At 40.2% G+C, this 24,523-nt stretch overlaps 1 protein-coding gene and 2 long non-coding RNA genes across 10 annotated transcripts in view; 2 read left to right on the top strand and 1 right to left on the bottom strand.

Annotated features, from left to right (window-relative positions):
- Positions 1 to 2,032: 2,032 nt before the first annotated feature.
- Positions 2,033 to 4,449, bottom strand: LOC307219881. The gene is made up of 2 exons (XR_013840633.1): positions 4,352 to 4,449; positions 2,033 to 2,422 (listed from the first exon to the last, which is right to left on the bottom strand). It is a non-coding gene; the product is annotated as an uncharacterized lncRNA (long non-coding RNA).
- A 51-nt stretch (positions 4,450 to 4,500) lies between these two features.
- The window catches only part of ST18 (ST18 C2H2C-type zinc finger transcription factor), a 195,662-nt gene continuing 175,639 nt past the window's right edge, over positions 4,501 to 24,523 (top strand). For 3 of the 8 annotated variants that reach the window (XR_013840597.1, XR_013840598.1, XR_013840599.1), the window contains exons 1-2: positions 5,527 to 5,678; positions 5,936 to 6,071. Coding sequence is in view for 5 of the 8 variants with exons in the window: in XM_079983348.1 (XP_079839474.1) it covers positions 5,640 to 5,678; positions 5,936 to 6,071 (175 nt within the window). In the remaining 3 variants the exon portion in view is untranslated. Of the gene's footprint in view, positions 4,596 to 4,622; positions 4,730 to 5,526; positions 5,679 to 5,935; positions 6,072 to 24,523 lie in introns of those variants that run through there. The other 5 variants (XM_079983346.1, XM_079983345.1, XM_079983348.1 and 2 more) reach the window with 5 other exon arrangements.
- On the top strand, positions 10,696 to 14,310 carry LOC307219884. Its single transcript, XR_013840636.1, has 2 exons — positions 10,696 to 11,176; positions 12,003 to 14,310. It is a non-coding gene; the product is annotated as an uncharacterized lncRNA (long non-coding RNA).

The raw sequence follows: 24,523 nt of genomic DNA, 5'->3' as shown, positions 1-24,523 counted from the left end.
AATTGAAGTTTAGTTGCCAGAAATAAAAAAGGGGGGACCCTGTCCCCTTATTCAAACAAAAGAAAAAAGCTGTTGCTCTGCAAATGTCAACAGGTTTTCCCCAAGATATTTAATTAAAAGAAGGAAATAAATTCTAAATGTGATTAGGTGCTATTACTGATCAAGTTTGAAAACAGAAGTTTGTTGCTTCACTCTTAGCCTTTTCCTTAGTTTTGATTTGCTTATCTTTTCATTTAATCTGCATCCATTCCCCCCCCCCCCCCCCCGGTTTTCATGTTTTCCTTTGCAGGGTTCTGCTTTTTGGAAAGCCCCTCCAATATGACCATCTCTCTAAGCACCATAGCTTCCACACAATCTTTTCAACGGCAACCACGCCCTCCTGTCCTCTAAGTACTATCTTGGCAGGCAGCACTGAGAGGAGGAGTCTGATCTTTAAAAGGCTTTGAAATTGTGCTGTTAACAATACAGAAATAAAGCAACAAGCCTTTTTTAAAAAACCTGTTTTTAAAAGGCCTTTGAGCAATAATCCATCTCCACCTCTCTCTCTCTCTCTTTTACCCTTTGTGCTAGAGGCTTTTTATTATTTAAATTTGCCGAGTAACAAAGAACACCCCCCTCCAAATGTTCCATTTTGAACAATTGAAAGTTTATGTGCTAAATAAATAAATATACATGTGTTGGGCTAACAGTTGCTTCTGTGAGTGCATCTGCAGTAGCCTGGCAGGGCAGGCTGTGGAAGGGATGTGTATTGTGGGCCAAACAGGCTGTAGGGAAAGACAAAAGCATCAGGGAGCTTTTGCTGAGTGGGGGTGGGCAGGTGGTGGAGTACTTCTAAGTTCATTATAAGAGTGGTTTACCCAGCCCTTTTATCCTACTTGAATTGTCTTTCTCAACTACACAGTCCCTTTCCTGGAAATGAAATGACAAGAAAAACAGTTCATTTTAATCTCCTTGTTATAGTTACAGCTAAGGATGGGTAAACTTATCTCTCTCCCCCCCCCCTTATTCCATGTCCCCTCCCCAGTCTTTTAAGTTTAAATTTTCCACATTGGCCTGGGCCCTGGATCTTTAATGGCTAATCTAACACTGGGAAAGCCAAGCGAGGTCAGGGTGTTGCTCTGAAGAGGAGCCTATCTACTTTTAATGTGATAGAAAGTAACAAGGAACTTGAGGTTTCATATGAGCAGCGCAAACAAGGATAGAATAAAGGTAAAAAGGTAAAGGACCACTGGGCGGTTAAGTCCAGTCAAAGACGGCTGTGGGGTTGCAGTGCTCATCTCACTTTCAGGCTGAGAGAGCGGGCGTTTGTTCACAGACAGCTTTCCAGGTCATGTGGCCAGCATGACTAAACTGCTTCTGGCGCAATGGAACATTGTGACGGAAACCAGAGCATGCAGAAACACTGTTTACCTTCCCACCACAGCAGTACCTATTTGTCTACTTGCACTGGTGTGCTTTCAAAGTGCTAGGTTGGCAGGAGCTGAGACAGAGCAACGGGAGCTCACTCCATTGCAAGGATTAAAACTGCCGACCTTCTGATCGGCATGCCCAAGAGGCTCAGTGGTTTAGACCACAGTCACTACAATGAAAAGAAAAGAAAACCCTGCTGCAGCTGTCTACAGGGAAGTAGGGATGAGATATATCTGACCTTAAGGAGAATCAGACTCCAGTTCCAAGTCCTGGCTGAACTGGTGGTGGTGATGTTTTCTACCAGCATGAAAGCCACTCACATGGTTTAGCATTCGGAGAAAATAAATTACCCACTGGAGAAGTGGGGCTCTTCTCTCTTGAGGCTACTTACCACCTGCCAAACCCAATGGGTCCTCCTATTTCGTACCTTCTCGTGTGACTCTCTTTTTCTCTGTATGAAAAAAGCAAGACCTTTGTGCATTCCTTGGCTTTACTCCACTCCATTATTAGCTGCTGTTAGGGAAGACGCCACTCAGCTACATTAGTAAAGAAACAGCAATTTGAATGCACTATAAACATGCAACACCAGATGGCGCCAGAGAGCAGGAAATTTTAAAATGTAGTTTTCCATAAGGATTTATTTCCTTTGTTATAATGATCTAATTTCTGACTTATTTCTAGTGTTTCTTTTCCTGTATCTAGATCCACCCATGGCAGCAGCTGTAAACTGCTTGTAAACTGGGATGGGCATTCTAAACTGGGATCAGCTGCCATCTCCAGAACTACCAGATGCTTGGGAGCATTTACATTAGAAATGACGTGAACTGGAGAACTATGGGTTCTTCATCTCAGTTAATCTCCATCTCAGTCATTCCCCCTTGCCTCATCACTTGCTTGCAGGAAATGTGCCCACTTGTCTCCTTGCTACAGTTGCCATCATCTCCTTCTCTGCTGCTCAGAAAGCAAGTGCCTCGTGGGTGAATGGACAGCCTTCTTGCTTCTCGGGGATTTTCTTTCACCAATGGGGAAAAGGAGGGATGGGGGAGAAATTCAATTCACATTTAAAGTCAGTTTCCAAAGCAACACACAAACTGAAAATTCACACTTCTACGAATTATGCAGTGTAGCTTTCCAGCCAAGTAATGTGTACAATAATGCATATCCTAAGGTAAAGTATGCATTACAATGTATATATTAGTCAAGACAGCATACAAAAATGCATTATATGGGGATTTTATTGCAAAAATGTTCATATTAGGCAAAAAATGTGTGTATTAGGAGAAATCTGCACAAACATGTACTTAAATTTTCACGAGGACTTTAAAAAAAAACAAAAACCCACAAGCTGCTGCAGTAAGGTTAAGAATGGATTTTAAGAATGGAAAAATGAGAAACCGTGAGAAACAAAAATGGACAGATTTGCCTATTCCTATTCAGTCTCTTTTGGATGCCATTGGTCTTGGCCATTAGGCGATGGAGACCTAGTCAAATGTGAACTAGACAGAGCAGCTTTTCTACGTTTGGGGATTTCAAATAATGAGAGGAAACCAGTAATTAAAGCACCTCCATGGGAAATGGCAAGTGGCTAATTAACGAGCAACTAAGAAGCTATCTATCGGTAATACTGAGGAATAGGAAGCAATAGGAGAAGATGGCATAGAATTAGAAGTTGCAGGGAACCTTTGGTGACTTCTGAATAGACATTAGAGAAAGATTTTGACCATTGGGGAAGATTGCTAGAAGGTAATATGCTGCTATATTGTGTCCTGTGCTTTTAGCTTATCTTGGAAAAGTAGCTGCAGAGGGCAGCAAGTGTCAAAGTAACCCCCCAAAAGATAAAAATGTTACAATGTTGTTGCTGGGTTGCTGTTGTTTTGAAGACACATTATGCCAGGGAGGGAAGATATTAACAAATTCAGAATTGATACAGACTTTAATTGGAAATTATGTATTTAAAAAGCCCCACCCCAAATAGTTTCTGGGGATTTATAATTGGTTTATTCTTTCCCTCCTTGTAATTACAGAAGGGGAATGTAGCTGTGAGTTTTGGAATAACTAAGTTCTGGAAAGGAAAAAGTGTGGCCACTTTCGGTTGCGGTGTGACTGAGACTTGTCTAGGATCAATAGGTTGTTTTTTAGAACAGGAACTTCTCTGTTCAAGTCTGGCTATACAGTATTGAAATTTTAGATACCGTCCAAATCATGTGGCTTCTTTACTATGTATTAAGCATGTCTTTATGAATTTTGATGTTACTATATGTTGCATTATTCACATTTTTAAAATTCATGTTTATGTCCCACCTTTCTTCTCAGAAAAGTAGAATAGTGGTAATAGGAGGTGGGGTGAGAAGATATTACTACAAAATACTATTCCTGAAGTAAAAATTAAAATTAAATGTAATAATGACAAAACATTCTCTTACAGCTTGAAAAATTATTCCCTGTGAGAATATTTAAACGAAACAACCCCCCCCCCCCCATGTTTCAGCATATCCAGCCTATATGTACTATGTGTAGAAAGGTAAATTGTGAGATAGTAATTTTAAATGCCATAGGGAAAAACCTTTATGCAAATATAGCACCACTTGAGAAATAATCATGCACACACCCCACTCAACATACATAGCTGTCCCAATCCAGAGAGCTGGTGAGTATTCTAGTCTTCATGTATTTCCTGTACATCTAATTAAGAAAGCAGATCCTTTAACTTCAAAGAAAGCACCATGTACACATGTACACGGCATAATGCTGAAGTGGGTGCCTCATCGTCGCTCTTGTTTTTCTGTTATATTGAAACTCAAAAATACCCTTCAAGGAAAGCGAAGATGAAATCAGAAATATAAATTTGACTGATAATAATAAAACTTTGAAAAATGGATATTCTAAATACAGCAGTAATTGCTTTGCTGAAATCCAGGGCTTTTTTTCAGTTGGAACTCACAGGAACTCAGTTCCAGCACCTCTCAGGTGGGCATCATTTCCATTATAAGAGAACATGAGAGGCATTCAGGGTGAGTTCCTGTAAGAAAGGCACTGGGGTCTAATTTGATTAGTAGCATCTGCTGGGCGGAGCTTAAGTGTTGTGTTCTGGAATTGGCCCTTCCCTTCGGGTGTTCAGTTAAGTTCAGTTAGAGAGACCAACTGCCATTTTTGCCTCAGGATGTTGTTTTAGTTTCTCTCAGACAGTATGTTATTGTGTTACAGTTTTCTTTATTATTAAAGCTTTGTTTGACATATATGTGAGCCGAAAGAAAGACATATATGTGTGCTGAAAGGGAAAAAAAAAACTGCAGAAGAATGGTAGAATATCCTAAACTGTGTGAGTGAGGGGATATTCACAATCTGACAGGAGGATTGATTTTTTTAATCGCTCCCCCCCTCCACAAAGTTCCATCATCTTCTTTCTAGAAAAATAGCACAGCTGAAATCTATTTCCTCAATAGAGTTACGTAGGTCAATCTTACTCGGATATCCCTAACTTTATACAGTAAAGTGGTACCTCGAACGTAATCCATTTCAGAAGACCATTCAATTTCTGAAACATTTGAAAACCGAAGCATGCATTTCCAGAAGCATTTACATCTGGAAAACTCAATACAGAAGCCGCGTGGCATGTTCGGATTCCGAAAAGTATTTGAAAACCGAAGCAGTTACTTCTAGGTTTTCGGTGTTCGAAAGCCGAAATGTTCGACTTCTGAGACATTTGAAAACCGAGGTGCCACTGTATTCTGATAATTTCATGTCCCGCTAACTTTGACCCACTGGGCCTTCTGTTTAAAGATTGAAGTTTGTGTGTGCACATGTTTTCTTTCTTAAAGAGAAGCGAGATGTAATGGCCACGTGCACAGAACATGTTTGTAACTTTATTCTGTCATATAATAATGCAAAGAAATCATACTATTACTTTCTTCACAAGAGGACAAACACACACACACACTCACTCACTCACACAAAGTTGTTTACAGAAGTGCCTTGTGGTGACTGGCATTGGTATCACTCGGTTCCATGCTCTGCAACAATCAGCCAGCCTCATGGGAGATGTGACCACAGCTTGGGACATGGGACCGTTTGTTCACTCACTTTCTGTGAAAAGAGTTCTGAAATGTGTTTTGAATAGACAGCATTTTCTTTGTGTAGTTAGTAAATAACACAGGGCAAAGTTAGTCAGCAAGTTACAGAGCCTTCTGCATTCTGATTCTTTGGGGCCCTTTTGTACCAAGCTGGGCAGGATGTTTTTCATGGAATGTGACCTTGCTGCAAAACTGGACGTAAGGAGAAAATGTTGGAGTAGTAAGCTAGGGAATACTTTGTCATACTGCTGACGGAAGATCTTGTGAGAAGATCTGAGTGACTTGACTCTTCATGTAGCCACTCTACTGTACATTACAGTGTCTTCTGATGTGTTTGCTCAGCATCTGGTGTGAAAACCTCTAATGTGCCAGTAGGGGCCTGCTTTGGATTTAATTTTATTTTGTCAGTGCAAAACATGAGGGCTGAAGTGAAAATACTTATGTCTTTAATTTAGAAAATAGTAAGGAAATGGGATCCATCTGCCTGCGTCAATCTCAAAATCCCTGGAACGGAAGGCAAAACTGTGCACAAATTAGTAAATGACAGAGCTGGGGACCTTTTGGGCAACTGTACCGAATCGACAGGTAAAGGTAAGCTGTATAAAATCATATATCCCTGAATTATGTGGAAGATCTCTGTCATTCTTTCTTATCATGAGCTTATCATTCCTTATTCTCCCTTTGTTTTTACCCATAAACCATGGTCAGACTCCAGGCGATCTATCCACAGGTTCCCATAATTCTGCTCACATTTCCAGAAACACTAATTTGACTCAAGAAGGAAACTGGTCATTCATATTGCACTCCTATCCATGTCTATGCAGAAGTAAGCCCCACTAAGTTCTGTGGGACTTACTCCTAGGTAAGTGTTTATAGAATTGCAACCTATAGAGCTTAGAATCATGCTGAGTTGCATTGTTTGTGTTATGTAAAGCAGAGACTTCTAAAACTACCCAACCCCCATGGCAATCAGTGATGTGGCTCTTTAGGAAGATAGGAGGAAATGCATCATGGAACAGAAATGAATTCAAGAAAGTTTTTTTAAAAAAACAACACACAACTACTTTAGCTCATAAAAATTGCTAAGCCACAATACTTCTCAGGAGGAGACTTGTTGTATACAGTGTAATTGCTCCAGAAATCATGTGATTGATTATGGGTATTTACTATGTTCCGTTCAGGAGAAAATATAGAAATAGTTTTGCTGGTTTTTACTCAGGAGACGTGCTTCTTACGATAAGCAATAGAACCACATTTGTTGTTGCAAAACCAGTACTGGTTAATATTGGATCCTGACTTTGCCTCCTGAGAATAGAAGAGCTCCTTCCGTCTGTGGAAGGCTTCTGACTCAGTAGAGAAATGGGGAAGACATAACTTTCCGAACTCTTAGAATAGGGAGGTGCAAGATAACTTGCATCAATTTCCTTCCATCTCCCTACAGCACCCTATGTCATTCAATGTCTGATCTGGGGATTGGGAACCCCCTGCAACAATGTGGTATCAGGCATGGGCATTTGCCCACTAGTGAAAATGACTTTTTATTGGTGAGAATGTCCCAAGTGGAACTGGTAGCAAATTCTGGCTCCAATCCATTATGTTTGCTTTCTGCTAGAAAATGTGTTTATTATTGTTGTTACATTAAGTGGGTACTTAGCAATGAAAAATAGTAGGCTATATATTATACAGTAACTGTAGGTCTAGTGCCATATTGTGATAAATAATTATATATATATATATGAAACTCCTCTGTGGGGACTTGTATTTCAAACACATGCAAGTATTTTTTCTGTCTTAGAGTTTTCTCATTAATTAAAAGTTGCATTAATTTGTTGGAGCTTATTGATATTATGCAACGAGGGAAGAACTCTACTATATGTTAAGACAGTAAAGTTAATAGTTTGCATTCAGTCACTTACAACAAATAATCCACTAGAGGTCAGTGCAGAGTGCTGGAACTGAGCTTCTACCTACGCTGAATACTTTAACCAGCCTTACTAAAACTGAATGTTTCTTTATGCCAGTATTAATGGTAAAACCTTAGAATACCATACTCATGTTAGAACAGATTAATATGAATAAAGCAATGCATGCTTTGTAGGACAGACTTGGAATTAAAATTCCAATAACAACTATATTGTATGTTTCAAAAGGGGCAGCACCAAACAAAAGAAAGCGTATGTGAGAGAGTGAGTGTGTGTGTTTGTGTGCGCGCGTGTCAAAATTGTACTATGTAAAGCAAAATACACAAAATGTTTTTGTGGAACCCTTCCTCAGATGCACAGAAATTCAGTTTATTGCTTCTTAAAGGAAATATCTTTCAAAGCATAAGGTATCATTTTACCATTTTATTATATTGTTCTTTGTATCCATTTGGTAGCATTTTAAAAGAAACTTTCTCACAATGAATGTCCATCATGACTTGGGAATGGAAGGGAGGTGGGGAGGCCGTGCTCCACTAGGTTGTGTGGTCCAGTACATCAAAGTTTCCCACCCCGACTATTTCCTAGACTGCCCTGTGGCATCTACAGTAGTGGCTGGTGACCATTGGGGCTGTTTGGGCAGAAGGCAGAGGTGAGATGGGTACCTGAACAATGATCTGCTGGGCAAGGTCTCCCTCTCTACCCATCCATCAGTTCTGAATATGTGTGTGGGGACTGAAAACTGTGCTAGGTCATATCACTATGCAGTGGCCTGGCAGGGCACAGCTTTCATTGCTTTCCATATTGGCCTAGAGAAGCACCTCAGAAGGTGAGTAGCAATGCCATGGACATGTTGGTGGAGAGGGAGAATGGTCTAATATACTGGTAGAGTGGAAGGAGCTGGATCACGCAGAGAGGAGGGTTGTGTGTGCATGCACTGATTTATGGGGTGGGAAGAGAGGGAAAGGAGCAGGTATGAGTTTTATTAATAGATTTATATCCTGCCTTTCAGGACAAGTGTCCTCACATGGTGGTATAAAAGGAGTTGTAAAATATATAAAAACAATTTAATGAGTAATTAAATATGCCTTGCCTGGCAGAGTTAAATATGTTTAATTCCTCCTTGAAATATGTGTTGTGACCTAGACTCAATACTGGTCTTAAATATGTTTAGATTAGTAATACCAAAATGGCTTCCCTCCAGTGAGATGGAGGCTGGAAGCAACAGAATAGTCTGATTTTGGAATCTGCTGCTTGAATCAGTAGTTTTATATGGCTTCATGGATATATATATATATATATATATATATATATATATATATATATATATATATCAGGGTAACTTACGACAGCAATTCCACCACGCCTTATCCCCTTAACCCAAAATCCTCAACCAGGTATAATGCTTAAACTTTGTTCTTAACATCTTATGATTCAACCTTAGTTCTGTTCTTGGTTGCAAGTTATAATTCGAGGTTCTGATCTCATATTACCCATTTTTCATTAAAAAAAACCTGAATTCAGATCCTGATGCTATGTACTAGTGGCAAGCCTGAACCAATCTTTCCCTAATATATGCAGGTTCCTATTTCTTCCCACTACACACCAGTCTTGGCCTGTGATACTTGGGCTGCCCCCTTGCTGAGCAGTCCCTTTCAGAGAGTCATAAACAATTTTGAACATTAATTATATGTGATTCCATAATTTGTCATGGACACTTCTGATTTTTCCTGTCCATTATAATAAGTCAAAGGTAGAAGCAGGATATCAAACAGCCTCCTGTGGAACATGAAAGGTGTCCTCAAGAGATGCTGTCTGTTAAAAAGTTTTTAAAATATATGAAAGTCACATAATTCATGAGACTAGTGCTGCAATCATCCTGACATGGAGCTATAGTTTTTAAATCAGCTTTTCCCCAACCTGCTGTTTTGGACTACAACTTCCATCATGCCTGACCATTGGAGATTTTGGTTAGAGCTGAAGGAAACAGGCATGCAAAACATTTGGAAGGTACCTCGTTGTGGGAAAATGGTAAATGTAACTGTATAAAGCTATCTGGGCTTTCTGGTTTAGTAATTATTTATAGTGACTGGAAACAATTCTTCAGGGTTTCAGGCAGGAATCTCTTCCAGCCTTACCCAGAGATGCCTGAAGCCATCTGCATGCAAAACTTGTGTTCTTACCACTGAGCTGTAGTCCCTTCCCTTGTGTCATCACTCAGTAGGGACTGACTGTAGGGTGGAATCTACACACATATAAAAAATGTTCTGAAAATGCTTTTTAAAAAAGCTTTTTTAAAAATACATTGAATTTTCCATAAGGCTCACCATCGTCATCTAGTGTCACATTGCATATTGCACTTAAAACACACCTAAAACATTTTATTTGCAGCTGTGTAGCTGAGGAGGTTAGGTCCAAGAATCTGCAAGAGCTTAGATAATGTAAGGTGCAAGCTATGGATTTGCGGCTACATTTCATTGGGCAATAGCTTCTGAAAAATGGTATCTGGGGTAACTGTCTTTGAGGGCAGCATGTATTTTGACTATTACCTGCTGAAGATTATCAGATTACTCTAACATGTTGCACATTGTTCCAGTGCATTTGGGTAGAAGAATATTGAACATTTGTTTCCTATTGCAGGATGGGCAATCGCCCACCCTGAGCTGTTGTCTCTCTTCACCTGTCACAGGTTTGCCTCTTGATTAATGATTCACAGATCCTGAAGTAGAAAAAACTGGGAGCAAGTGGCTTCCCTCTTTACATTTTTGCCTTTTGCTCTTGCCCTAGAATGCAATAGGCCAACTATTTGTGTTGCTTCAATGAATTTTGTTTACAAGCCAAATTACATAAACATCTGGTCTCTTCTATAACATATGGAGCATCAAAATCCTTAACATTTGCAGATAAAAATAATAGGCGGACTTCAGCCAAATACTATATTTTAGAGACCTGTCATTCTCACTGTTCTGTTGGCACAACACCAGAAGGTTGAGAGCCTGGGACACAGTCAGCCTAGACTTTATTCTGAATTTGGAGTCAAGTGATTGTATCCACATTCCCTAGGCTTTTGGTGCCCCTTAAAAGTGAGGAGGGGAACAGCCACTTTTTTGACAGATAATCCACTATGAATAGGCCTATAAGATACAATTTCAAATACCTGTCACCATTTACACCCATTTCCAGGCCCAGAAATGTCATAAGTGGAGATGCTGCCATTGTCCTGGTTGAACTTGGTTGAAGTTCATTGCCCTATGAACTTGTCTCACCCACAATGCAGGGCTGATGACTGAAGGCAGCTGACTCTTCAACATGAGCAACAGAACATCATCCTCCACTGCACCTGAAGGCTAGTTTAGGAGATGTAGAGAGGGTGAATGACATACAGAGATCTGTTCTCCAACACTTGTTTGCAGTACTCACTCTGTCTAATGACTGAGCCAGCCCTGATTATGACTTGAGTGCCATTTTGCCAAGAAGTTATACTCCAGCTTACAGTGGGAAGTGAGGTTCTGCAGGTATGTGGCCAATGTTCAGGTTGACCATGCTCCTTTGTAAAACCTGTACACAAAAATCCTTTCATTTTATAGCCTTACACTCAATGAAGTTCTGATTGATTGCTATGAACTCTAAGACCTGAGCAAGTTGTCTTCAAGGGTATCTTCCCTCTATTCCAATCAGTTATTCCACAGTTTGCTGAAAATGTTTTATGCATTTGTTGTCCTGTTTCAGACTTAAAACTCACTCTTGTTCCCATGTGTGTTTTCAAGCAGTTCTCAGGTAAGGCTGGTCCTAGGAATAACAATTCCTGTGGCAAGTGGTGGGGTGGGCAATACAATAAGGTCCATGTGTGTATCAGTGTTTTGAACTGGGAGACAGCTCTCCGAAACTGATGAGCTTTTCTTTAATAATAATAATAATAATAATATTTTATTTATACCCCGCCCTTCCCAGTTCAAAAACCGGGCTCAGGGCGGCTAACAACAAATTTAAAACACTTTAAAATACTTAATTATAAAAGCAGCATAAAATACAGTATAAAAACATGAATAACAATAAAAATCAAAAATCAATTAGATAATCCCGCATTAATGAGTGCACACTGAGAAAACTTCTAAAAGTATTAATAAAGTCAAGGAGAATCTAGTTATCTCTGGTTCTCAGCTGGGAACGCTTTGATGTATTGAGGTTCAAGAGTCCTACCCACAAAGCAGCACTTAAAAATTGTACAAAACAGTTGCTTAGCCTGTTTGCTCATCACACTTGTCCAATGCTATATACTGTGCTGTATCAGCAGGGAACCAATAGCACATGGTCCTCCACCATCTTGTATTGAACCATTGGACTACACATAAAAATTAAATGAATTCCTTATTTTGGGAGACTCTGCAGATGCTATTGTCTATGGAGTTAATACTGTATAACATGGAGCTGAAAATCATGCTCATTACCCTGTGAATGTTTTCCCACTATTTTTCACTTCAGCTTTACAGTAACATGTCTTTCAGTTTAATAGTCAGTAGGTTTACCTTCAAAAACCTATATGACTTTTTAATAATAAAAACCTAACTAGTCATTTGAATTATTCTCATTTATGCTTGAGCAGGTGGCATCTGCACCTGCTTGAAAGCATTTCAAAAACTCAGAGGCTGAATCTTGGCGCCAAAGTCTTCAACCCAAAGGTATTCATTTTCCATTTGAAAATCATACTGTAATGTACATAAGATAGTCAAGGCTGCAGTTAGAGGAGTTGGTCCAGCTGTCTGATTTATGAGGCTCACTCCTGCATACTCTACCCTGGAAAATCAACTCTCACATTTGCATTGCAACAAGAGAGGTTTTCTAAGACACAGTATGTGGTGAAGAGCACTACATATTGGCAGGCAAAATTGATCCTTTGCAAGTCAAGAGCTACAGAATGGCTTAATTTCCAAAGCAGTACCTATGGGCCTTTGGACTAAGGACCATATGTGCTATGGGAGCTGGTGGATTTGTATGCTTAAATCGGAATTGTACTTCTGAAACAGAGGCCAAGAGTTCTCTGTAACATTAATTCCCAAAGGGTTTAGATTGCAGGAGTCTTGCGGGTTACTTGCCAGGCTGTCAGGCTTATAAATTTGTAACATTTAAACTGGGATTATTTCTGATACTTGATTTAACTTGGATTTATGAAGAGAGCATAGGATCAAGAGGCTTAAGATCCAGTGTGCTCTAGTGGATAGTTAAATTTGGATCAGAGTTCAAATCACCAAGCTCACTGAATGGCTTGACCAAAACTATCTTTCAGCTTCAGGTCCCCATAAAGCTCCAGAAGAGAATTACCCATGCATTCTTGGAACATGCCCAGGCCCAGGAACTCATCTTTGCCAGCAGAAATGGCTTCGTTTCTTTAAAAAGAGGGTGGAACTAAAACAAGAAATAGTTTGTGTTTGTAATGTGTACAACATCTGCACTCTTTGGCATTCACCTAAAAGTTCTGGAACATTTTTGTAGGGCCAGTATTGGGAAAGCTGTCAGATCTTGAGGGACATGCTTAATGGAAGCTGCCTGTTTTCAGGAAGAGGGTGTCCTCAATGCTCCCCCAAAATGTTGTTTTCATCCAAAGTTGGCATTGTCTGAAGGGCAATTTTCAGTGTGATGAAGAACTCCTACCCACTCAAATTCAGCTGTGTCATATGTTTAAATAGTGAAGATTATTATATAGATGCATATAAGAATTGATAAACTGGATCTCTGAAAAATGCAGACACGTCCTGTGTGTGTCATTACAGCATTTTCATATGTCTAGGTAAGGGGTCACTGAAATTCTTGCTATTTCAAGGGAGGAATTAATTAGCATCACCAGCACGATCCAGTTAGGTGCTGCATGTGCATTGGAAGCAAGCTACCATATGCACACACTTTTCAAAATGGAGATTTGGGCACATATGCAAGCACTGTGCTGGTCTGACCTGTCCTCAGCAGGAACGCACAGCAAGGCAACAGGGTCTTGTGACCTTATATAGTTCCAGGTGATCAACTTGGTTTCAGAAAAAGCTGCAGGTAAACTGAAGTGTCATGACCAGATTACTTACCATAAGCTGCCCTGCCACATCACTGAGGAGTGTGACTTCTTAAAGGGACAGCCTTCTGGCCTGAAGGGGAGCACTTCTTTTCCCTGTGGCTTATCTAGTGTGCTCCTTACACCACTGGGCAGGCATTTTGGAGCAGGAAACACTTGGCTCCCCAGGTGAACCAGGCTCAAGGGAAGAAGTTTGTGAGAGTCCTGGTTTGGAGTCCATAGGTCCATGGCCATCAGCCTCAATTTCAGAACTGGGTACCTGGTTTTGTTCATCCAACAATGTAGTAGCCCCAGATGTTGCTACTTATCTTCCTCCACCTCTGAACATTGGCTGTTGCTTGAGTCAGGATCTTGACATGTGCCTGTGATTCCCCAACCTGGTCTAGCCACTGTTGCTTTGTAAGTATAATCCACTGAGAAAACTTAGAGTCATGCTGCACACCTGTTCAGGGGAGGATCAAGAGGCTGAATTAACCAACTGGGTCTTTGCCAGATAGCTTATTGGCAGAATTATATCTTCTTTTACTGGACTCTGAATGTGCAGCCTTGGCCACTGCAATGCACTTTGTTGAATCATTGCCTAGAAATAGGATCTAGCTGTGTAAGACTGCAGTGTCAGAAACCAGTGTTGTATATCTTAAGCTTGAAAATGTACAATGAACAGTTATAGTTTCAGTAATCTGCGTGAATTGGGGTTAACACAACAAAAGAACGTGTACACTTTTTTATAGAACTTCCTGTACAAGTATGTATTTTTTTTTTTAATTATAACTGGCAAATTCCCATTCCTTTGTCTGCAGCTTATTTCAGTGTTCCTTGCTTCCAATAGTACCATAAAGAGAATTTGTGCATACATATTTGTAGTTGTGTCATGTCAATCCCATCTCCAGATATGAAAACAAGATGTCCTATTGAAGCTCTGCTCATTTTGTTAAATTGCTGTGTGCTACCCCTCTTAAATAACTAAATCATCTCTGTATGGTGGGAGGAAATGAAGCATGTATTATATTACTTAAACAGGAAAAGAAAACTGTAGTGGCTATCATGAACAAATAAACGTTTAATTACAGGGGAAAGAGGTTGGGGTGGAATCAATGCTTTTGTGTTGATTTTTTACCCTTTTCCTAAACTGTATGGGCATAATTTTGTAGTTCTATCTGCACCTGTGGCCTTTGGACCTAATGTTTATGACAGATGGACTGGACTATATTAGAAGAATTTATTGCAGAATCCTTCTGTAGATATCTGTGCCATGATAGACATTGGATGTGGTGCATGGGTGTATTTATTAGTGCAGTCTTCCTCTCCACTTTATGTGTTTCCTTTGAGTCTGATGGGGTTTGCTATGTATGGGTACAGTACAATGGTATAAACTCATTTTTCTCTTATCTGTTATGGAATCTTTTCTTGCCACACCCAATAAATGAAGGTGGGAGAGGAAGGCAGAGCATAACACTGGGGCAACCCTATGCCATTCTAGAAACAAGGAGAAAACAGATAAAAGCAGCATTCTTGGCAACACTGCCATGACACACCTTCATGATCACACTTATGATGTACATATGTTAGATGTACATCAAAGGCACTAGTCAATGTAAAGTGGTGGCTGAATAACTCCGTGATACTATCCACTTCAGACAGCAACAAATAGAAATAGCCAAAAGTTACAGGATTCATGACAGACAGGAGTTTGAATCTGATGGCAGCCCAAATGCTGCACGCTATGGCTATTCTGCAGGGAAAAGTTAGGGCAACAGAGGGAATTAAAAAATACTTTCCCTTCTCATGATTAGTCAGCTCCATAATTCAGTAGCAGGAAATTTACACAGAACTTCCATAGGCAGCAGGTAGGGAATCCCAGTAAAAGGGCTTGAGTCCTCCTGTACAAAGAATTCCCCCACTGGCACTGTATGCAACACATCTGCATTAATGTCCATATGAGGGAACAAACCAATTTTTTCGTAAGGCAGAATAGAATGCTTGGTCTTAAAAAAAAAAAAGTACACAAATAACACGGCCATTCTCAAGCAAGAATAAAAGATTCTGACAAACATCAGGAATAATTTTCTCACTGTAAGAGCTGTTCAACAGTAGAACAGGCTTCCTCAGAAGGTGTCAGACTCTCCTTCATTGGAGGTTTATAAGCAGAGGTTGGATAGCCATCTGCCATGGATTCTGAGATTCCAGCATTGCAGGGGATTGGACTAGATGATCCCTTGCAACTCTGCAATTCTCTGAGATTCAAATTGTTCATGTTGATGTGCAGTTCTGTCACTGTGCTTGGCTTCCTAGATCTAAGTTCTAGCATAGATGATATGCCTTCAAAACTTTTGATTTTTTTTTTTTTTAAAATACATAACTTGGGTGTTGCTTAAATGTTCCTTATATCTCATATGCTGGCCTCCTCAAAATATCTTTCAATTAACACTGTCTTCAGAAAGGATGTTCTTGGAGACAGTCATTACGTATATGACCGATATGGAGCACATCCAAACTTTTCATAACAGTATATTCCATACCTAATTGGAGCATAAGTATTGGCTTTTGTATCCTGCACTTTGGTGTAATTCCCCACTCCCAAACAGCTTAGATGAGAATATTTCAGTTTCTTGACATCTCAACTATCCATGGTTCCTATTTCCAATCCTATACACACTTTCCTAGGAATCATTCCCATTTAGTTTCACAGGAATTACTACTTGAGCCTGCATGTGTAAGGTTGCATTATAAGCTTCACAATGCTGATACAGTCCTGCAAATATATTGAAACATTTTGAACAAGGAAAGCTTTTGTCGAATGATTGGGACCATCATTATTTGCCCGGTTGTCAGTATTTAATGTAAGACGCACTCTGATATTCCCCATGCAGAACATTTATTTCATAATGGATATTTGTGTGGAAAATTGCTATGGATGCTAATATACTGTTGAGCTCAAATCATTGCATAAAAAGGAATTGACTTAGAATAACTTGTTTTCAACTAATGTGTTGGACTAGATTGGTAGGGTTGCATCCAACTAGTCATACACAGAGTAAGCCAATTAACGTAATGGACCTAAGCTAGCCATGTCATCTCAGTTCAGTGGGTCTACTTTGGGTAGAACTTGCATTGGGTGCAACCTTTGGCCTTTTCCAGTCAGCTGAAGCTTCCCGTCATATTGTTGTATTTTATTACTTTCTCCAGTAAAGCCATAGCATGAGATTAAATTGTTCTTGAAATAAGGCACTGCTTTGGAATTTCTGACTGCAAATCTATATTTTTTAAAATAGGACAGTTCTGGATGATGGTGGTTGAGCATCTTGATCGTCTTTTTTAGTATATTGCGTTTAAAGGTTATATTTAATGTTAAGAATAACAGTGAAACAAGCATGCTACTTTCTTGCATTGTACAAAGACTTTAGAAGGATGGAAGAAGAATTTTGGCCATGGAAGTATTGTTGTTGATGATGATAATGATAATGGATTCATGCAGTGGCAACCCATATTATGAAATATGTAGTTGAGAAGAAAAACTTACCAAACAATTGGAACACTTTATTGGCTGATTGTAAAGTTCACACAAAATTTACAGGTCTATGCCTATTATCAATGCATTACAAGATCGTAGGTGTAAAAAGAATTGTGAACCTGGGCATTTTACAAGCATGATTCACATTTTACTGGGTGTGTTTTCACATTATTCGGGTACATGTTGATCTTTTATGTCACTGACTGGTATAAATTACTCATCCTTTTTAATGAAATGTCAGTTCAGTATTTTGTTTGAGACAAAGCAACAAAAAGTATGTGGTGGAAGAACAGAATGTATTATTTATTTCACTCTTTGAAAGAAAACACGCACACGAACTGCTTCCACTTCTGCTTTGAATTGTTTACCTTATTGTGAGGGATGGGGAAGAAATCTGATTCAGTTCACATTTAAAGTTGAATCTGTCAAATTCATACTTTTTGAAACAATATGAGAACTGAAACACAACTATCCTTCAACATTCACATTTATCCAAATTTTGTGATTTGATTAGCCAGCTGAACAGGGTTTACAAAAAAGTATATATTACAGGAAGGTGTGAATAATAATATGTTCATAGAATCATAGAATTGTAGAGTTGGAAGGGACTATGAGGGTAATCTAGTCCAACCCCCTTCAATATAGGAATCTTTTGCTCAGCATGGCACTTGAAAAATGAAATAAATCAAATGAATGGGTCTGCCAGAAATAAAATACCCTTCCTTAGTTGCAAAGCTATCAGTCCTGGGTTTTCTGGTTCAATGTTAGCAGCATTCTAGAAAAGTAATAGCTGAGGACAAAAATAAAGGCAATCTGAAGTATTTTAGAGTAACATTAGATGTTTGTTAAGGTAATGTTCCCCATTCCTGTTTTCTGTATGCTCATTGATATGGTGCACTGTTTCTAAGATACAGATTGTTCAAACCATAGATATTCCAACTCCAAACCAATAATCCAAAAATGCCATTGATGTCTCCCTCTTTGCTTGACTAATTCTAAAATGATAAGTGTTGAAATGGACTCCAATGGAATCTGTTTAAGTGACTGAAACAAAACTCTTCATAACTTGTTTTTAAGTGTATTTCCAGTGAACTTCAATTTCATATATGTCAGAGCTGCCCCTAGGTCCCAGCTCACAGAGGACCAACGCGAGGCTGTCGTTATGTACAAAAGTCTTTATTGAGGTTCAGTTTCCATTTCAAAGCCGCAGCGCGCAGCTCTACGTCTTAAACCCTAGACCAGCGAAGTCCCGTCTGAATCTCCTCCCCTCTGACACCAGTTTAAGATCCTAGCCCTGCTCCACCTTTTCCGCTGCTTTCTCCTCCTCTGGGTCCTCCTGCCTGCTGGGGCATCCCCCTTTCTGGACTCTTCTGACGCTGAGTCGCTTAACTCCTCCCCCTGCCTCCAGCGGGCTTTAGGACCCGGTTCCCAATCCTCATTCTCTGCTGTCCCGCGCTCCTGTACATTTGAACTTGCCTCTCGCGCCAACCCAGTGACCTTCCTCCTGACCGTTACACTACTTCTGTCACTGCTTCCCTCTTCCGGGATACTGGCCGGATCTGACCTCCCCTCCGTTGTCTGACTCTCCGATGGAGGTGTGGTCAGCCCTGCCTTATCTTCTCTCCCTGGTGGGGAATGCACTGGCCCCGATCCTTGGGACTCTTCCCCCCCACTCTGCTCTGGTGGGGAAGCTGGTCCTGATTTCCAACTACTGCTCTGGGAGTCCCTGCTGCCCCCTTGCTCCTGGGGCGTTCCCCTTGGGAACCCCCTACCCCTGGCCACTGGCACCCCCTTCTGTGAATCTTCCGATTCGCTGGAGAGGCTCATGGAATCCCTCGGTCCACTGTCCTCTTCTCCTACGCTCCCCTCGGATTCTTCCCTTTCGCTCTCCATCTCCTCTCTTCCCTGTGCCTCTGCTCCTGAGCCCCTGACAATATATTTATAATAAACTGGAGTTCTGTAGTTCAAGAGTTCTCTCATTAAACAGCTGAATGCTGTCCCTTTTGCACGTGCATCACTGAAGGGGAAAGGAAATAAAAACCTTGGGGTATATCTGCAATTTCTTGAGTGCAAGCCAAAGATTTTCCTGGATTTGGGCCCGTGGTGGCGCTGTGGGTTAAAGCCTCAGCGCCTAGGGCTTGCCGATCGAAAGGTCGGCGGTTCGAATCCCTGCGGCGGGGTGCACTCCCGCTGCTCGGTCCCAGCGCCTGCCAACCTAGCAGTTCGAAAGCACCTCCGGGTGCAAGTAGATAAATAGGGACCGCTTACCAGTGGGAAGGTAAACGGCGTTTCCGTGTGCGGCTCTGGCTCGCCAGAGCAGCGATGTCACGCTGGCCACGTGACCCGGAAGTGTCTCCGGACAGCGCTGGCCCCTGGCCTCTTAAGTGAGATGGGCGCACAACCCCAGAGTCTGTCAAGACTGGCCCGTACGGGCAGGGGTACCTTTACCTTTACCTTATTTTCATTGGGGTGCCAAGCTATGATCCCAAGCCCACCTTGTTAGAGGTACGGTGTCAATTAAATCAATAGAGCTTGCTTCTAAGGAAAGGAAATGGTTGTTAGTTATTTTTTAACAACATAGGAGTGTGAATCTGTGCTTTTGTCTTCTATGAGTTCACTTATTTTATTGCTTGTTTCCCCCCCTTTGGCTCTGTTTTCTTTTATTGCCTTTTTATTTCCCCACCTCCCTTTCCAGCATCCCATTTTGATTTTTTTTTATAAAAAAAATGTAAGTCACACTGATCAGAGACAAACAAGCGGCTGTGCTGTAAAATAAATAGCCTTGAAATTCTACAATCAATTCCCTTCAAGATTAAGCTGAAATGTTTGCTTGAGCTTCATGTCTCAACATCTCAGCACTTAACCAGATGACAGCGGAGTTTTTGCCAGCAAAACATATCTTTACTAAACCAGGGCCATCTCTCAATAAGACGAGAGCAAAATGCTGCCCTCTGCCATCAAAACATGCCTCTAGCCCTATTTATTTATGAGAAGCTTTGTACTGGATACAAACTGATATGTATGTTATCCAGTTTTATGCAAGACATCACATGGTATTAGTAATCTGATATAGGGTTTTAAAAGAATAGCAGCACTGCCAATTTTAAGTGCCAGCAGTTTTCCTCCCTTGCTATAAGATGTAAGACTAGGAAATACTCTAACCTTCATGGATAGCTCTGCCTTCAAAGATAATTCCAACGTGTGTATTCTGGGCTAGGCTTTCATACTGTTGACATGCTTGAAGCTAAAACATATTTCAGGTTTTTTAAAAGTACACTTTGCAGAAGGAAGCAAATAATTACCAATCAAATATCTGATTATTATTTATTGAATTAATTTATATCCCACTCACCCCCTCCCCCACCCAAAGATCCCAGGGTAGCAAACAGAAAGAAAAAATCATTCTGAAAAAGTTAAAATACTCTTAAAAAAACAAAGCAATTACTGTTTTTAGATGTTTTCAATTGTAAGGGTTTTTAAATATCCTAAAAGCAGTTAGGTTGCCAGAAGCAGTATTCTTCAGCCACCAAATGCCTGGGTAAATGGGAATGTTTTCTAATTCCTCCAGAAGATAATAATAATGGACCCTCCCCCATTAGGGAGGGCCTGGCCATTTACATTCATGGCTGCCCAGAATTGGCGACTAAGAGTGAAGATCTGCAGCAGCTGCCCACCCAAAGGAAGGGGTAAGTGTCCATTCCGCAACCAGGGAACCACCACTGAAAAGACCTTGTTGTGTGTCAGCATGTGATCAATTATGTGGGGCTGGGCTTACCTGAACCCTCTCCCCCCAATATTTTATTTAAGTTAGCATCCCTGACTTTTAGCCTCTCAATTATATAAGACGATCAGCATATGGTTTTGCATGGCTATAGGAAACAGTATCTTCATTATTATTTTGGTCACATGGTTATAAAAGTTTTTGTTTCAGACGGTACATAACAAGCAGTATATCCACCTCTGCCACTGCTGTTACTGCCGTCAACCTCCCAATGTTTTCCTTCCCATTTGAGCCAGCAAGACACTCTACCAGTCTCTTCTCTTCAATACACCTCAAAGTAGCTGAAAAATAAAGCCAGGCAGCAGATCCCAGGCTCAGAAGGGACAGACTGCCCAGTTGGTGTGCAGAGGAACGCAATCTTAATAGCTTTAGGATAACATCAAAAGTTCTGACAATTTAAATTGATTTTGTGCTTCATTATTAATAACTATGTAGCTATTATACAGCTATTAATGATGATAACGCCATTATAATTATGGTTATTATAATAAAAAGGGAAGTTATTTGACTGGTTAAAGCAGAAACATTATTTTATCATCTACATAAAATGGCCATTTCCCCCCTCTTCCTCCTGTAGATACTTGACATGCTACTTTCTCTTCCTCTATAGAAGATCTTTGTTGGCTTCAATGTATAAAAAAAGTCAATGTGTCTGAAAGTCTCCTTGAACTGGTGTGACTTGCCATCACTTCCCCTATTTAGCTGGATGGTTAAAGGGGAGGAGTCACATTTCTGTTTCCTTGGTTATATGTGTGCTTTCTTCCTATGTGTTGTGACAGTCCTTCAGCTTCGTCACTGGACTATGGGATAGCACTTCTTCATTTCTTTTCTTTTTGCTAGAATAGGAAAACTAGGAAACAGAGACAGTAGCAGTAGCCAAGCACTGGAAATAAAAGCACAGTATATAATTCAAATATATAAATGGCCAGAGCAAATATGAGAAAAAGCAAATATGAGGAAAATAAAATGAAGTACCCAAATGATAGATTTTATTTAAGGAGCTGGACTCCATTTATAAACTTCTGGGCCTAAGGGTCATATTCAGTGTAGTACAAAGCATATTGTTGCATGGGCATAAAAATTTTCACCTTCATTGCAGGACCTTCTCTCCTCTCTTCTGCCCCTGTGCATCCCCTAAATCTGTTCTGGGGGTTCCCTCAATCCTCTAGAGCAGAATGGGGAATGGCAAGGGGCACAAGTGTGTAGGGAAGAGAGGCAAAATCAAAATCCCATTGTGCAAGCAGATGTCAATTGACATCTGTTTGCACAATTATTAGTTGAATACAGCACCATGTATGTAAAGATGTACTTTGAGATACTGCAGTCATCTGATTTCACCATATGCTAAGTGAGAAAATGATAGAGATGGGTGGGTCTGTTTGTTTCCCTCATTATTTCTGTAGGTCTTTGCCACTGATTCCATAGTACTCATTCCATTGATTCAACATTAATCTGCATTTTTTAAAAAAATCCTGTCAAATTCCATATTTAAATGTATCTTTTAATATTTTAATGGATATTTTCTTTCAAAATGCATATTTAAATGTATGTTTTGATCCTTTTACAAGAACTGTGTTGCAACTTTCTGAGAAGTGGAAAACTCTTTGGATAGATAAGTTCTAGAATTGGTCCAAGAGAAAATTTGCAAACATCACATTCCCCAAGCATCTCTGCAAAATCAATTTTTTAAAAGTAAAGAAAGCAGGTGCAGAATAGCAAAGGGAAATGCAACACCACCTAAACAACAATAAGCTGCAAACTTTTATATCTAGGAGAAAGTGAGCTGAGCTCTCTCAATAAAAGAACTGTAGCCAACATTAGTCATCCAACATTACCTTATTTACTCAAATCTAATGCTCACCTTTTTTTGGCCAGATTATGTTGCGAAAATTAAGGTGTGCATTAGATTCGATGGCACATTTACATTCACCAGCAAATACTTTTTTGGGGTTTCAAGGTTCTGAAAATTGAGGTGTGCATTAGATTCGACGGCACATTAGACTCAAGTAAATATGGTAGTTAGACTCACTGAAACGAGTTGGCATTATTAACTTAGGTCCACTAATTTCAGTGGTTCTACAATGAGTAATGCTTAGTTGAATACAACTCCAAATGTTTGAGCTCACAGATCTGACTGCAAGTAGGACCCGCGTATTCTCTCATTTCGTAATATTTCTAGGAGGGTGCAGGTATGTCTACAGAATCTGCACATATGTATCAAGTGTGCTGGCTGTTAATTTAAGGCCAACATTCTTAAGATCAAGGTGTGAGACAGGCGTCTTTGCCTGCTGAAATGGGCAGGCTGCAGCCCAGTGCAAATGGAAGCTCTATAAAACTGGATTGGTCCCTATCTATCAGATCTTGGGAGAATTTTATAATCAACCTTTAACGACATGAATGTCTATGGTTAGTACAGTCAAGGACATCTTTCCCAGGTTTGTGAATAAAAGATATTATCACCTCACATAAAGGTGGAAGGAGAGATGAGGTACACGAACCTGAACTGCACATCTGGGACTAGTTTAAGGCACAGTGCTTTGTAAAATCTGATAGTAAAACCAGACTTCCCTGAAGCTTTATTTGGCAGTTTAGAAATAACCTTCTTTATTTCTGCATATAATAGATCCATGCCTTGTATGTATCTCAAGGCCTAGTTTAGACACTGAGGCTCAATTGGTTGAGAACATTTTAAAATTCTTACAGAAACTTTTACTTTAGATTAATATGGGTGGTGATATGCAGTTAACATCAATGTAAACCAAAGGAAATGGCTCTGTGGTATTTCCCCTACTGCCTATTACATTCAGAAAATATATTAACAGCCTTCTTGAGCTCATCTGTTTTTTCCCCAACCCAAATATTTTTGTTCTACATTATATCTCTTTGCTAATATAGTGTGCGTGCATGTGTGTAGCATTTATCAAATCTGTAAGCGGTGTGCAACATAAAAACAATAAACCATATCATTAACGTAAAAATACAACATAAAACCAGTAAAACACTCATATAAAAGCATGTAAAACCAAACAAAAACAAGAATTTAGGGAACTGAGACAAATGAAAACAAGGTTCAACCTTATGGGCTAGGGCAGTGGTGGTGAACCTATGGCACACATGCGAGAGAGGGCACTCAGAGCCATCTTGGTGGATACATGCGCCATCACCCCAGTAGGGCCATAGCTTCTGTGCTGGGGGTGAGGGAGGAGGAGAGGAGGACCTGCACCATCAGGGCCTGGCAAGCAAGCGAGGGGCTGGGCAAGCATTGGCTTTTGATGTGCCAGGGCCTCCCCCCAGTCTCTTTTTCCTACTAAGGAGGAAACCGCCTTGAGTTCAGCAGGGCTTAACTCCCAGGTCTGTAAGCATATAAAGATCCCGTTACAGATAGGTAGCCGTGTTGGTCTGCCATAGTCAAAACAAAATAAAAAAATTCCTTCCAGTAGCACCTTAAAGACCAACTAAGTTAGTTCTTGGTATGAGCTTTCGTGTGCATGCACACTTCTTCAGATACGAAGGTATCCAGTAGGAAGGAATTTTTTTATTTTGTTTTGCATATAAAGATCGCAACCTAAGAAGGAGCTGCTGGGTTTACATGTTCGCTGGGCTTTCCCCAACAGACAAATTCATTCCGGGGAGGCTGCGATCAAACAGCAGCCGGAGAAATGGCAAAATATAACAACAACAACAACAACAACAACAACAACAACAACAACAACAACATATGTTTACTCTGCCCATCTGGCTGGGTTTATTTATTTATATTTATTTGTATGTGCA

Source organism: Podarcis cretensis (assembly GCF_951804945.1).
Source record: "Podarcis cretensis genome assembly, chromosome: 7".
NCBI classification, from domain to species: Eukaryota; Metazoa; Chordata; class Lepidosauria; order Squamata; family Lacertidae; genus Podarcis; species Podarcis cretensis.
This window is presented reverse-complemented; position numbering and strand designations above follow the sequence as displayed.